Source organism: Labrus bergylta, chromosome 22, assembly GCF_963930695.1.
Source record: "Labrus bergylta chromosome 22, fLabBer1.1, whole genome shotgun sequence".
Lineage (NCBI taxonomy): Eukaryota > Metazoa > Chordata > Actinopteri > Labriformes > Labridae > Labrus > Labrus bergylta.
The window spans coordinates 12603595-12618483 of NC_089216.1; the positions used below are offsets into that span (position 1 = coordinate 12603595).

The following is a 14889-nucleotide window of genomic DNA, read 5'->3' on the forward strand; positions in this document are numbered from 1 at the left end:
CAGGAGACAAGAGAAGAAACGCATGGGCATTGCTCCCTCTAGTGGATTCTAACAGATAACATTGAAGAAATGCCATCCACACATTCTGACAGTTCAAAAACGTGTAAATTAACTTTTCATGTCGTCATAAAAGAAAAAATACAATACTAAGGAGACCCTTCACAAGTGCACACTGCCAGCTAGTCTAAGGCTTTGTTTTTGTTACCATCATTTAAAGTTTCTAACCTTGTATTGTTTTGAATACACAATGTAGGCCTACAAGTTATCAATAAGTTGAATGAAAAAGAACAAATATCACACAAATATGGTCTGCTGTCTTTCACACTTTTTATTTTGAAAGACCAATGAGTGTTATGTATTTTTTTTTTATGTAACTTTTTTTTACCTCTTCGTTGTCAAAAAGTTCGGGGCCCCTGAAGTCCCAAAAAGTAAAAAAAACAACAAAAAAAAAACAACAACAACAACAAAAAAAGCGTAAGGCTTATAATTGAGTTATTCGTGTGTAACAGAAAAGGGTGCGGTGCAGTTTGCAGAAATCTGTCGTCTGCCATAACGTTACTGTCGTAAACACTGACTGTCGTGAACACTGGCCGCCCACTGAAGATGGCGGCGGAGCTGCATCCGCGGAGCGGAAAGCTGATCGGCCTGTCCAACTCGAACCGAACCGCCCGGCGCAACCAGCCAGTCCAGGAGTTCAACCACGGCCTGGTGCTCAGTAAAGAGCCGCTGAGGGACAGGGATGTCTTCACCGTTCGCATCGACAAGAAGGTAAACAACAACAGGCCCGCTGCTGCCTGTGAGCGGGGCTGAGAGCAGCGGGAGGACCGGGGCAGCGCTGCTGACGGGCCGGGGGTCCAGGTCTGTCCGCAGTGAGGGGATTCTCCTACCCACGGAGGTCCACACTGTGACAGCGACTGCTGCTGTTGCGAGGCTGCAAAGCTGATTTGCAAAGCCTGTCAGAGATTAAGGAGGAACAAGTGGACTTAGTAAACACGTCTATGTGGACATGTTTCACTAACCTCATGAGAACCTGATGGTAGCTCTCTGCTAATCAGCCGCTAGCTGTAGCAGTAGACTAGCTTCTCTGGAGGGTGCTAGTAAGACTCTGTGGTGTTTTGTTATCTGTTATACTACAGGAGCCAAAGTACGCGGGTTAACAGAAGCCTTGTAGTTTAGTGTTTGACAGTCGTTGTTTGGAGGCTGTCAGCTCTCTGACAGTCTGTTCTGATGGTGAGCTAACAGTACTGCAGTGCTCTCACCAAGCTGGACCAGTAACACTATGTGTGCAGATACATGGACACAGTACACACTTACAGTACACACTTATAGTACACACTTACAGTACACTTACAGGACACACTTACAGTACACACTTACAATACACACTTACAGTACACACTTACAGTACACACTTACAGTACACTTACAGTACACACTTACATTACACACTTACAGTACACACTTACAGTACACACTTACAGTACACTTACAGTACACACTTATAGTACACACTTACAGTACACTTACAGGACACACTTACAATACACACTTACAGTACACACTTACATTACACACTTACAGTACACTAACAGTACACACTTACAGTACACACTTACATTACACACTTACATTACACACTTACAGTACACTTACAGTACACTTACATTACACACTTACAGTGTACACTTACAGTACACTTACAGTACACACTTACAGTACACTTACAGTACACTTACAGTACACACTTACAGTACACTTACAGTACACTTACAGTACACACTTACATTACACACTTACAGTACACACTTACAGTACACTTACAATACACACTTACCTGCTGTCAGTGATCTGATATAGGTGAGCCTCTAAATGATACAAACACAACAAAGTGTGTTGTAACCTGTTGTATTTGTAAGAAGCTTTTCTTGGTTATTTCTTGAATACGTGCAAATTCTTGACATTTGTCATCTATTGTTATCTACTGTACAAAAGAATGATGGATAATATGGGGTCCATGTTCTGTTACTTGCTCTGTGAACACATTCTTGAGTTTATCTAGACGTGATAGTGACCTTGTTTTGGTCCACACGTTCACTTTAAAAGGTCTGTGTCTGATAACTCACGTAAAGTTGCGTGACATATTTCCATTATCTATCCTCACTTCGTTCATGAGTTGTATTCTCCTTCCATATTTCATCTATTCTCTGGAATTTGTAGCTTTTTTTTTTTTGTGCTTTATCTCTGCCTTGTTCTTTGTGACTCCGTTCTGTTCGTGGCCTATCAGTGCCTGTGCACACTGTTTGAGTTTTTATCCGTTATCAGCGTCAGAAAGCTTGTCTGTATTGGCCTCTAAGTCTTCTCTAAGCCTTCAGACTTACAGACGACACCATGGCAGCTTCAGAGCTTGTGCTTGCTGCTGACTGGGCCGCACAAACATCCCCCTGAATGTACATGTTTACATACGAACTGAGAGAGAGAGAGAGAGAGAGGAAAGCTGCACGTGAGCCGACAAAGCTGAACATGAAGCTCCTAGTGTACGTGAATGATTATCCATTATCTATGGCGCTCTCAGTCTGATAAGAGCTCTCATAAACAGCCTCGTACTCTGTCATGACATGCATCGTCTGTCTGAAGATCAATACTTTCCCATCACAGATTGGCATGACTGCCCATCCTGTCTACTGACCCGCACTAAGCCACATTAGATGTTTAAAATTGAGTGCGAGAGAACGTGAAAATGAAGCAGATATGGACAAACAGTTTACGGAGAGGAGATCCAACTTTTTAAGAAAGGAGAAAACAGTCCGTATTAGCTTGGAAGTATAGAATGAGTGGACAGCATCAGCATGCTGTTTGTCACAACCAGAGAAACCTGAAACTGTTATTTTTTATAAATCAGTGGTTCCACAAAAACGCACACCAACAGCTTTCCTTTTAAGCCATGTTGTGTACAAACATACTGTAGTGTGCTCTGCTACTTGCTAAATCATGTGCTATGCTGAACTGGCATTCTACGGCTCTATTATATAGTATTTACCTGCAACATTATTCAAAAAATACCATTGGAAATATGGTCGAAATTAACAAATGTAACAAATCTAAGAAACTGCACACTGAGATGAGAGTCCAATGTCAAAATTCGACATGTTTGTTGCACAATAAACCTGCAGGATAGTAAGAAGAACAAGGTTTGGTCGAGTAGATGTTAGTTTATATGTGGGCCCCAACAGCAGTCTTCCATGTATATCCATCTGCATTTAAAATTGGTCCTAAAACCCAGCTGGTAAAAGTATTCTAAAGTTAAGCTGATTATAGAGTTCACCTCTCCCGTATTCAGAGTTCAGCTGTTACATTAGTGTGAGATGAAAACCTCTTCCTCCGTTCAGACTTAGTGGATGCTTCCCCGTGCCCTGCTTTTTGATGCAATTAATTTTTAATTATATCCAAAAGCTGTCCAATGGTCCTAGTTGGCGTGTCTGACTGTATCCTGCAGTTATCGCTCTTTTGATCAGGGAGAGAGGGAGAACGAGAGAGAGAGGGAGAGAGAGTGAGAGAGAGGCAGACACTCACTGGCTGCCATTGCATAAGTGAATGAGCGAGGGAAAGAGATGTCTGTCTCCTCCACACAGCGACCCGGTCAGGATGAGTTCCTTCTAAATCTGTTAACCCAGATACCCGGGCGTTCGTAGCACACTGACTTACATAGCACCTGTCAGAGAGCCGAGGAGGAACGCCGAGCAGCAGCAAGACAAAGAGAGGAGACGAACAGGGGGGGGGGGGGGGGAAGCGTTTCAGGAAGAAAAACAAGTAACAACCTCTCCAAAAAAATATCGTTTTAGTTTTAGTTTTTTTCTTCATAATGGAGGTGAGCTGCTGGAAAAACATCCCAGGAGCCGTCTGAGCTTCAATGTTATGCTCAAGGTCACTTCAGCGGGGTGGATTTCTGCCAACTTACACGAGCGCCCTGTGGAGTACCAGGAAGGGAGGAAAAAAAGGGTGAAGAAAGAGGCGGCTAAGGATTGAGCTCCAAGTTTTTCCCCCTGAGTACTTCTGACTCATTTACCTTTCTTTAAGGAATCCACTGCATGGCTTTTTGCTGGATGTTGTTCTCTAGGGAAGGAGGAGGAGGAGGAGGAGGAGGAGGAGGAGGGGGAGCAGGTGGAGTGCAGCTAGCCAGGACATCACTTCTCAGTTGGTTGACGGGGGGTTCGTGCCCTCGCGTCGGAAAAGCATCTGCCGGGTTGAAGTGTCTGTAAACTGTGACTCTGCTCTGTGCTCTGCAGCGGAGCCAAAAAAAAAAAAGAAGACAGAATTCACCCCCCCCCTCCTCCAACGTGAGATCAATAAAGTATCTCATCATTGTGAGCTTAGATTTGAGTTTCACGGAAGGAGAAATGGATATCTGGGGCTGCGTGTTATGGGATATGAGTCTGGTGTTGTGCGCAATCAGAAGGATTCTTTCCGTAAAACATTCTTAATGTGTTTTCCAACACCGAAGGGGGGGCAGATCATGAAGGTGACGCTCGCTGAAACGGCTTGTTTTGCTCTGTGTGCTCAAGTTTAACCGTCACAGCTGGACCACGCAAAGGCATCCGTGTTTTTAATGAGAGTGTATGACGGTGCACGTGATTGGTTGGTTCTTTCAGGAGAGACGTGTTAATGAGAAATAGATTTGTTTGACCCCGGGTGCAATATTTCACAACTGTCCTGCCTCTTAATAAGAGTCTCACTTGTGCACTGTTGAGACACACAATCGTTCCACTCACATTTGGCTATCACAGAGCTTGTGTTTCCTTTTTCTTTCTTTCGTTCTTTTTTTGTCTCTGTGCGTTCGCGCCGTCCTGCTTCCTTTTTCAAAGGAGCCCTCCCTGAGCTTCTTTGCTGACAGATCGCCTAAAAATAACAAGACGGATCATACAACAAGGCTCACTTTGTTTTCCATAGATATCGTCCTGCAGTTTTTAGCACAGTGCATCACTCTTTGAACATCACAGCTCAGAGTAACAACTGCTGGCAAACACTACTTACTACTTCCACACTTTTTTTTTCTCTTTCTAAATCTAAAAAAAAAAAAAAAATCATTGAAGTTGAAGGTTTTTTGGAGATTTGAACTCAAGATTTTGAACTTGTGGCCTTTTTTTCCTGACATATTACATATTACAGGCAAACAGTTGCTAAAATAGAATCATTTTAATGTAATCCATATGTTTCTTCCAGGTGAACTCGTGGAGCGGTTCCATAGAGATTGGCGTGACGGCATTGGACCCCGCGGCACTGGACTTCCCCAGCAGTGCCACGGGCCTCAAGGGCGGCTCTTGGATCGTGTCGGGCTGCTCGGTGCTACGGGACGGCCGCTCCGTCCTGGAGGAGTACGGCCGGGACCTTGACCAGCTAGCCGAGGGCGACCGGGTGGGCATCCAGCGCAGCTCCCGCGGCGAGCTCCACCTCTGGGTGAATGGACAGGACTGCGGCGCGGCGGCGAGCGGGTTGCCGCCGAAGCTGTGGGCGGTGGTGGACCTGTACGGCAAGTGCACTCAAGTGACAGTGGTGGGCTGTGAGCCGCCGCCGCCCTCTGCGGAGAAAGAGACAATAGAAAGGGACGAGGAGGTGGAGGATGAGGAGGAGGAGGAGGAGGAGGAGGAAGAGGAGGTGGTGGTGTGCGGCGTGCGGGAGGATACAGGGATCACGGCACTGATGAATGTGGCAGCAATGAATGGAATGATGAACGGAGATGAAGGTAGGAACCCTTTTTTTCTTCGATCAGTGTGGTACCAGTCTGTATTCTGGGATTTGTAGTTTCCAACTCTCGCGCTCTTTCTGTCGTCAGTGCCTGAGCTTAGCTGCAGTCACAGCAGACCGGACAAGTTCCCCAACAACCTGGAACCAGACACGGGTAAGAAACTCCTCCTCGGATCAGTTGAAGAACACAGAGCATCATCTCCTGTATTAACACACCTCCACGTCCCCTCTTTCTCTTTCTGCAGTTCTAACAGAGCACCAGCTCTTTGACGTGTTCAACAATGCAATAGTTTCTTTTTATCGCTCTGAAGATGAGGGTGGAGGGGAGGATGGAGGAGGAGGAGGAGGCGGCGGCGGCGGCAGCGGAGGAGGAAATGCGGGCACCGAGTCTTCTTCTAGGAATGACAGGGGGAGCAATAGCAGCGGAGGAGGCGCGGTCAACAGCGACAGCGGGACAGGGACAACAACAGGAGGAGGAGGAGGAGGAGGAGGAGGAGGAGGTAGTAGTGGCGGAGAAGGTGAAAATACAAACAACAGTCCTGCTGGTAACGGCGGCGTCGGGCAGGGGGTGGTGACAGGCGGGATGACGACAAACGACGCGTTGCTCTTTCACGAAAAGTGTGGCACGCTAATCAAACTGAGCAACAACAACAAGACGGCCGAGCGGAGGAGACCGCTGGACGAGTTCAATAACGGCGTGGTGATGACCAACCGGCCACTGCGACACAACGAGATGTTCGAGGTGGTTACAGTTTCACAACATAGTGCAGGGATGCATGTTTACGTAACGAATAAACGCATGAAGGGACTGTTGGCTCATATGTTTGTGATCTTTTCAGATACGTATTGATAAGCTAGTGGACAAGTGGTCAGGATCCATAGAGATCGGAGTGACCACACACAATCCAAACAACCTGGACTATCCTGCAACTATGACCAATCTGCGCTCAGGTAACACAAATGACCCAACAACAGATAGAAACTCTAAATAGGAGATCTTGATAAACTCGACACATTGTCTTATCTTTCTGTTCATGTCAGGTACAATCATGATGAGTGGCTGTGGGATACTGACGAACGGGAAAGGAACCCGCAGAGAATACTGTGAATTCAGCCTCGATGAACTTCAGGTTTGTACGCTCCGCCTCACAAACTTCACTCTGTCATCATCATGAGGAATTGTCTGTTTATAGTCTCATTAATCGCCTCGTCTTTTCTTTCAGGAGGGCGATCACATTGGGTTAATGCGCAAAGCCAGCGGGGCGCTCCATTTCTACATCAATGGAATCGACCAAGGTGAGACCGTTTATGAGGGGAAAAGAAACACTCTGCTGGGGAAGCCTGGGCTCGAAGTGGGTAGACATGATGCCACAAATAAAGTCATGTTATTATTATTATTAGGGGGGGGGTAATGGTTTTAGATGAGTTGGTTGAGTGAAACATAAATATATGATCCAAAGCTTCACTGCAGACTTAATGCAAAAGAAGTGGTAATAATTGGATAAGAAGCTCGATGGTGAATGAGTTACCGATAGCTGTGGCTGTTAACACTCAAAGCAGCTGTCTGGACTCATAACCGTTCTCTATATCCCAGGTGTTGCTGCAGCCCAGACCCCTGCCGTGGTCTACGGCGTGGTCGACCTCTACGGCATGGCCGTCAAAGTCACCATAGTCCATAACCACAACCACAGTGACCGCCTCAGACGCAACAACGCCATCATGAGGGCTCTATCCCCCGACGTAGGCCGACCCAGGCCATCCCTCTCCCTCACACCAGACCCGGAGGGGCCCGACCGGTTACTCTTCCACCACAACTGTGGTCAGAAGGCCGCCATAATCAGTGATGGCAGGACGGCCCTGCGGCCACAGTGAGTCCACTTCCCGCAATGCTTCCACTGAATTCATCGCCGGGGGGGGGGTTCCCTTTCTTTACATGCTTGATTTTGTCTTGTTAACTTGACAGATTCTTTATTGTGAATCAACATGTTTTGACTGTTTATGTTTTTATTAATGTAATCAAATCACTTTTAGCATGGGTTAGTACTAAATATTTAAATTTTGAATACAATTAATTTACATCAGGAGCCTTTCTTATCATACTTTGTACAAAGGTGTAAGTACAGTATATATGTATATCCACTTCACTGTTTTGATATTTGTGAAATTCTTGTGGTTCGTTTGCGCGGATAAATGTGTCTGTTTGCATAAAAGAGAAGACATCCTTGTTCAGGCAGCACTTGAATCTACAACCTTCCTAAGGTTTAAGTTAACGTCACTGTTTTTTTCCACAGCGCCACTGATGACTTCAACCATGGCGTCGTCCTGAGCAGCCGACCGCTGCGCTCCAACGAGGTGTTCCAGGTTCGCATTGACAAGATGGTGGACAAGTGGGCGGGTTCCATCGAAATCGGCGTCACAACGCACAACCCTGCATACCTGCAGCTGCCCTCCACCATGACCAACCTGCGCTCTGGTAAAAAAAAAAAAAAAAAAAACCTGCCTCATGATAGTGCGGACTTCTTTCTGAGATATCGGTTAAGAAGTTGATGATTGTCTGTCTTGCAGGGACTTGGATGATGACGGGAAATGGTGTCATGCACAATGGAACTACAATACTGGACGAGTACGGACACAACCTGGACCGGCTTAAAGTGAGGGATATTCCTTCTTTTTCTGTCTCTAAGCTGACAGACGCTCTCCATCATCCAAAGTCCTCTGACCTCTTCTTCCTCCCATAATGCTTCTCACCTTTTTCACACGCAGTTATTTCTGACACTTCCCCCCCCCCCCCCTCATGCAGGCCGGTGACACTGTAGGCGTAGTTCGGAAAGAAGATGGCAGCCTCCACTTCTTCGTGAACGGTGTGGCTCAGGGCCCCGCTGCCTGGAATGTTCCTCCCAGCGTGTACGCCGTGGTCGATCTTTATGGCCAGGCTGCTCAGGCCACCATCATGGATGACATGGGTAAGGGAGAGAAACACGGATCAATTCATGAGGAACCAGAATAAGATGTAAGCCTCTAAATATTCTTCTTCTTCTCAGTCGACCTCCCTCCTCTCCCTGAGGACAGCTCAGACGGACCCACAGCCATGTCCCCTGGGAGTCCCTGCTCAGTGGGCGGGGCCAGCACAACCAACGACCTGCGTTTCCACCAGCTACACGGCACCAACGCCGTCATTACCAACGGGGGGCGCACCGCCCTGCGTCAGAACTGCCGCAGCGAGTTCAACGACGCGATCGTCATTTCCAGCAGGTGATCTTAAGAAAAGTCGACTTGATCTGGTGTTCAGTGAACGTTGACTTCTGGATCATTATAGTTCAATAACTAAGTCACTTCCCTGCAGGTTCCTACGAGACGGAGAGCTGTTTGAAATCATCATCCAGAAGATGGTGGACCGCTGGTCGGGTTCAATAGAAGCAGGTGGGCTGTTTCTGATGTGTCTACATTTATCTTTCCTGCTGCGTATGAAACATATTTCACCTGACATGACTATTGATTTTCACTTTGTCCAGGAGTGACAGCAATCAGGCCAGAGGAGCTCGAGTTTCCCAACACTATGACCGACATCGACTACGACACGTGGATGCTCAGGTACAAGAAAAGACTTAAAGGCTTGTTTGTTAGCCTGGTTTGCTGCTTAGTTCCCTCTTCTTTCTCTGTTCACTATGCTCTGTAATACTCAGTGTAAGAGTCTCAATTCTTTTCATAATGAGTCTTTAAATGAAGAATCCCAACACGTCTGTGGCACTTTGAAGTAGATTTTGTCGAGTGGTGGTCATGAGGTCGCTCTTTCTACATCTTGAATATGAAGGCGCTTCTAAGAGCTAAAAATAGATTCTTCTTTTTGCCTTCGTCCTGTTCTTACAGTGGAACAGCCATCATGCAGGATGGCAACACAATGCGCAACAACTACGGCTGTGACCTGGACTCCTTAACCACCGCTTCACGGATCGGCATGATGCGCTCGGCCACTGGCGACCTCCACTATTACATCAATGGCATAGACCAAGGCGTTGCCTGCACCGGTCTGCCACCAGGTAACGAAGGAGTCAACCAAAGTCACAAATGTGAAGTCTGAAACTCTGCTCATGCTAAGAGAGAGATCGTATTTCATTAATCTCTCTCATTCTCTCTCTCTCTCTCTCTCAGAGGTGTTTGCTGTGATAGACTTGTACGGTCAGTGTGTTCAGGTGTCTATCACCAGCTCCTCAGGCCCGCTGGACAACAGTCTCTGTACCAGCAACGTCACTGAGAAGAGCTTCCCCATCCATTCTCCAGGTACACACCAGGGTCCCCGCTCAGGTCTGCAAACTCAAATCATACATGACTTTGTTATACAGTAATAAGTGGATAGAATATTTGTTTAAAATGTGCTCTCATTGCTTTAATGAATCGTGAAACATTAGATTTTTACAATAAATGTCATATAAGTGTTTTTAAATGAATATACAAATGAAAGTGGATATGGAGTCAAATTTAAAAATCACATGCCAATTTTTCTTATGCTCGATTTCCTCTTTGTGTGTGTGTGTGTGTTTGTGTCTTTGTGTGTGTGTGTGTGTGTGTGTGTGTGTGTGTGTGTGTGTGTGTGTGTGTGTGTGTAGTAGCAGGTGTTGCCCATCGCCTCCACAGTAAACACGGTAAAAACGTGATCCTGCTCGGTGAGGGCTGCCAGGCGGTCAGAGTCGGAGGTTACGCTCACGGCATCGTGTTCAGCGCAAGGGAACTCAAAGCAGACGAACTGTTCGAGGTAAAAACATTGGCTTTTATCTATTTAACCTAGCTTTTTTTAAAATTTTTGAATAATTATGCAAATAAGTATTGCCTCCTCTGTAGTGAGATCTGGGTGTCATTAAAACGACAGGGGGGCTAGATTCACTAAGAATAGCAGCTCCAAAAATTGTGCATCATTTGCTCCCGTTGTTTGTGCATTAGCGCTTATCTCTGTGAATTGGATGGTAGTCCTTTTTGCACAAGAAGGGGGCGATTTTCCAGTTTCTGAATATTCTCTAATTTACATAGATACAAATGGAACAGGCGCAATCAGGACAGTATGTGCTTGGCAGTGCAGTTTGTGTGTATTTCACCCTTTTTGTGTGTGCGCTTTGTGGATTGCACGCTATCCCTTTCTCCCAATTTCACAGGTTTAGTGGCCACAAATGCAGCGCAATCCTTTAGTGGATCAGGCCCATGGTGTATGTTTCTCCTCTGTAGCTTGTACTTTTTTAAAATGTCCCTCCCTAATCTCTCTCTCTCTCTGTCTGTCTCTCTCTCTTTCCTCTGCAGTTGAGGATCGATGAGGTGGATGAGCAGTGGTGTGGTTCGCTGCACATCGGTCTGACCACGCTGTCCCCCCCAGAGCTGCCGTCCTGCCCACTGTCAGGTCTCTCCCCCTCCCTCCCGCAGCTTCGCACCAAGGTCACCTGGCTGCTCTGCGGCTCAGAAGTCCGTCGCAACGGTGTGCTGCAGCGGCAGAACTACTGCTGCTCACTGGACCGGCTGACGGTGAGCTGCACCCTCCCCCCTGCTGCGTTGTCACTTGACAGATACCTGTTAGATATAAAATGTCATATTCCATAGCTGACTGGAGAAAGAGTGCACTTAAATAGTTCGTTACTGAGTCATCTTAAATGTATGTGATTTTTAGGTTGGGAACCGTGTGGGGGTAAAGAGATGCAGTGACGACACAATGCACATCTTCATTGATGGAGAAGACATGGGACCTGCAGCCACTGCAGTGTCCAAGGTACACACACACTCACACACACACTCACACTCACAGTTAACACAGATAACTGCTACGTACGTCCACTAAGCACCTCCCTCTGCCTCCTTGCAGAATGTGTTTGCAGTTTTGGACCTATATGGGCGGATAACAGCAGTGTCCATAGTGAGCTCATCTTTAATGGAGGACATGGACAGCGTCAAGGCCCCCTCGCTCTCCTCAGACAGCTGCAGTGAAGGAGAGGAGGACAGCACCCCTGTCAGAGAGGTAGGAATCCAAAACCAGGAGAGCGCCTTGACTTTAGAGAGTCCGGGTCTCAAGCTCTTCGTGTCACCACCGCTCCAGGTTGAGACTGAGCCGTGTGCGCTTGTACCGACTGTCATGGCGTTCCTGGAAAACCACGGCAAAAACATCCAACTGTCCAACCAGAACCTGACAGCAGCCAGAGTGTCAAGCTACAACCAGGGCCTGCTGGTCACCGCCCATCCCCTCGCTCGCCAGCAGCTTTTCCAGGTAACATTTATGGTGACTGTATTTGGAAGTTGAGGCTGTGTGTGAAAGAAGGAATCAGTAGTCTTCAGATAATGACAAGAAGACATCCTTTTTTTTGATACCTCGAGGGGAGATTCATACATGATATATGCTAAATGAAAACTCCTTAATCACACCTCAGAGTATTTCAGTTGTGACAGCTTGCAGAACTGTCAACAGCCTCTCTTTGGCATCAGTTTCAGATCGACCGTCTGAACTTGTCATGGACGTCGTCGCTGTCGTTAGGAGTGATCGGCCACTCGCCCGACCGGCTCAACTTCCCCTCCACAGCGTGTTGTCTGAAACGCTCCGCCTGGCTGCTGCAGAGAGACTCGGTCTTCCACAACTCTCTAAAGGTACAAAAACAAATCCAGACACCATCACGTTGGAGATGTCCATTGATATTTTTTTTTCAAATATGTGACGATATTAAATTAGAAAATTTGTGAGCATGTTCTCAGTCGTCACTGACTCTTTTGTTTGCTTGTTTGTTTAAAATAGGGACAGTGAACATTAATGAACATAAACATGTAAATATGCCAGATTATAGCAATAATCTGTAGTCCCCCGTATTGTATTGCACATCATAGGAACGTTCTGGTGTAATTGCACCAAACCCTATTGCACAAATGTCTCATATATACACATGGTTAGTATATACAAAAGTGTATAGGATAAGGCACTGCAGTTGAATATATAGAAGTATGCATTCATGCACTATGGTAGTTAGACATTTGGGTTTGTTCTGAGCCACACCTTAAAACGACCCCTTGAAAGCTGCAAAGCTGGAGCGTTCCCCAATGTGCTACCTCTGAACAACAGAAAGTGGATCGTCTAAGGGGCAGTCGCCTCTAACGGTGGCTCTAAGGGTTCTAGGTGAAAAGTCACCAATGGCCTTCTGTTTGGTGTACGGTAATCATTTTGTGGAGGTGATGCTAACCCATGAAGGACCTTTTGTACATCATACAGGAAAAATTCACTTTCATTCCTCTATGCTAATCCCCCCACCCACCCCGTCTGTCTTCCTCTGCAGATATGTGAGAACTACGGTCCTAATCTGGACACTTGTCCTGAAGGGACGTTGTTGGGTCTGCTGGTGGATGCCAACAGCTGTCTTCACCTTTACGTCAATGGCATGGACCAGGGTGTGGCAGCGCAGGACATCCCTTCACCCTGCTACCCCTTCATAGATCTCTACGGCCAGTGTGAACAGGTCAGTACTACTGACACGCACACAGTACGCTGAGTTCTTAAGAACCGTATTACTTATTTGGATGGTCTTCTTATTGTGACATTTGTTAATGAGTTAATTATCAGTATGATCCCAGAAGAAGACAAACAGGAGAGTAAGATTCTTTATAAACCTTATTGAAGTTACGTGTTGGATGGTTCAGTGTTTAAGATGTCAGAAAATACTGAAGTACAGTCCACTACAATTTAGTAGAATCCTAAGTGACATCTTTAAATTCTTATTTAGTATCAATCATTATTCCACAAGTCAAAGATCTTCCTTCAGCGTGTCATCACCTTCGATCAAATCTGTTGATGATATTCTGCTCATGGTTGAGTTTTTTTTTTTTTTTTTTTAATGGCAGGTTACTATAGTTACGAACAATGTGCCAGCTGCGGGGGGAGAAATTGGTGAACCACGATGTCAGGGCGACATGGAGAAGGCGGACATGGTTGACGGTTAGTAGAAAATGGCTGCTTGTTGTAAAACGTTTCATAAAGAATTCTATTTAAGCCTTGATTTTTCTTTTCTAAACAACTTCTTTTCTGAAGGAATCAAAGAGAGTGTGTGCTGGACGCCCCCTCCAGAGGTCAACCCCAACAAGACCTGTGAGTACCAGGCTCTGTGCTCACGCTTCAAAGACCTGCTCACGCTACCAGGTGAGTCTTGCCGAAGGCTTTTCTGCCACAATCTCTGCCTCCAATCCCAAAAATCATGTCCCAGCTGTCTTAACAATGATCTTTGTTTTCCTCCCCCGCCGTCCATAAGATGGGTATTTTAACGAAGATGCTAAGTACAACCTGTGCTACTGTGAGTCCTGCCACAAGCTCCGGGGTGACGAGGCTTATTATAAGAGAGGAGAGCCGCCCCGGGACTACGCCTTGCCCTTTGGCTGGTGCCGCTTCGCCCTCAGGTGAGATGAATGATAGAGCTGTGAGGTATTGAACCATAGAGGTACCACAGCATTAAATTCACTCAGCTCTGTGGTGAATATGAAAAAAGGGGTGCGTACCTCTTTTATTTCATCCTGTTGATCGCTCATCTTTTGTGCAGGATCAAGCCCCACTGTGAGGTTGCCAATGCACTGAAGAAATGGCATATAGCTTACCACGGCACCAGTGTAGGAGCCCTGCGACGCACGCTCGACCACAGCCAGCTGCTGGCCGGTATGAAAAACCTTTTTTTTTTTTTTTTTTAACCAAGATTCATACTCTGTACCACTGAGGTTCATCTCAGAAACATAAAAACCTAAGCTGTCTAGAAAACTTGTTGTCTTGGAGACATAATTCTCACTGCGGAGCTCATTCTACATTTGTGAGAGACTGTAACCACTGACTTTTGAATTACTTCTTAAAGTAGAAGCATCAGCAAAACATCTCTTAACTGTTAATGGGATTTTTGCTGTCGCAGGAACGTCGTCCATCTTCTCAGTGTCCCCAGCCAAAGCGGAGGGACCCAATGGCTACAGTGAGCCTGAAGAGAACAGCGCCCCTGGCAGGGAGGTTCCTAGAGTGCGGCTCTCCCCCACCATGCGCTACTCCGGCATGGAGATCTTTGCCCCTAAAGTGCAGTAAGTTTGACTTTTTTTTTTTTTTTTTTTGTAGCACAAGCAAATAACCTGAACTAAAGGTGGAACATACTTACTTAGAGTTCTTTTTCCCCC

At 46.3% G+C, this 14889-nt stretch overlaps 1 protein-coding gene across 5 annotated transcripts in view; it reads left to right on the forward strand.

Moving 5' to 3' along the window:
- Positions 1-94: 94 nt before the first annotated feature.
- neurl4 (neuralized E3 ubiquitin protein ligase 4) overlaps positions 95-14889 on the forward strand; it is an 18037-nt gene continuing 3242 nt past the window's right edge. The window contains exons 1-28 of one of the 5 annotated variants that reach the window (XM_065950381.1): positions 95-768; positions 5218-5737; positions 5828-5893; positions 5985-6481; positions 6579-6690; positions 6781-6869; positions 6963-7035; positions 7334-7607; positions 8031-8212; positions 8305-8390; positions 8540-8702; positions 8781-8991; positions 9083-9159; positions 9252-9330; positions 9607-9776; positions 9889-10041; positions 10344-10489; positions 11026-11244; positions 11387-11485; positions 11579-11731; positions 11810-11977; positions 12193-12351; positions 13029-13208; positions 13591-13684; positions 13778-13885; positions 13995-14139; positions 14280-14392; positions 14637-14796. In XM_065950381.1, the coding sequence (XP_065806453.1) occupies positions 604-768; positions 5218-5737; positions 5828-5893; positions 5985-6481; positions 6579-6690; positions 6781-6869; positions 6963-7035; positions 7334-7607; positions 8031-8212; positions 8305-8390; positions 8540-8702; positions 8781-8991; positions 9083-9159; positions 9252-9330; positions 9607-9776; positions 9889-10041; positions 10344-10489; positions 11026-11244; positions 11387-11485; positions 11579-11731; positions 11810-11977; positions 12193-12351; positions 13029-13208; positions 13591-13684; positions 13778-13885; positions 13995-14139; positions 14280-14392; positions 14637-14796 (4661 nt within the window). In that variant the 5' untranslated portion in view covers positions 95-603. Of the gene's footprint in view, positions 769-5217; positions 5738-5827; positions 5894-5984; positions 6482-6578; positions 6691-6780; positions 6870-6962; positions 7036-7333; positions 7608-8030; positions 8213-8304; positions 8391-8539; positions 8703-8780; positions 8992-9082; positions 9160-9251; positions 9331-9606; positions 9777-9888; positions 10042-10343; positions 10490-11025; positions 11245-11386; positions 11486-11578; positions 11978-12192; positions 12352-13028; positions 13209-13590; positions 13685-13777; positions 13886-13994; positions 14140-14279; positions 14393-14636; positions 14797-14889 lie in introns of all 5 variants that reach the window. The other 4 variants (XM_020629215.3, XM_065950378.1, XM_065950379.1 and 1 more) reach the window with 4 other exon arrangements.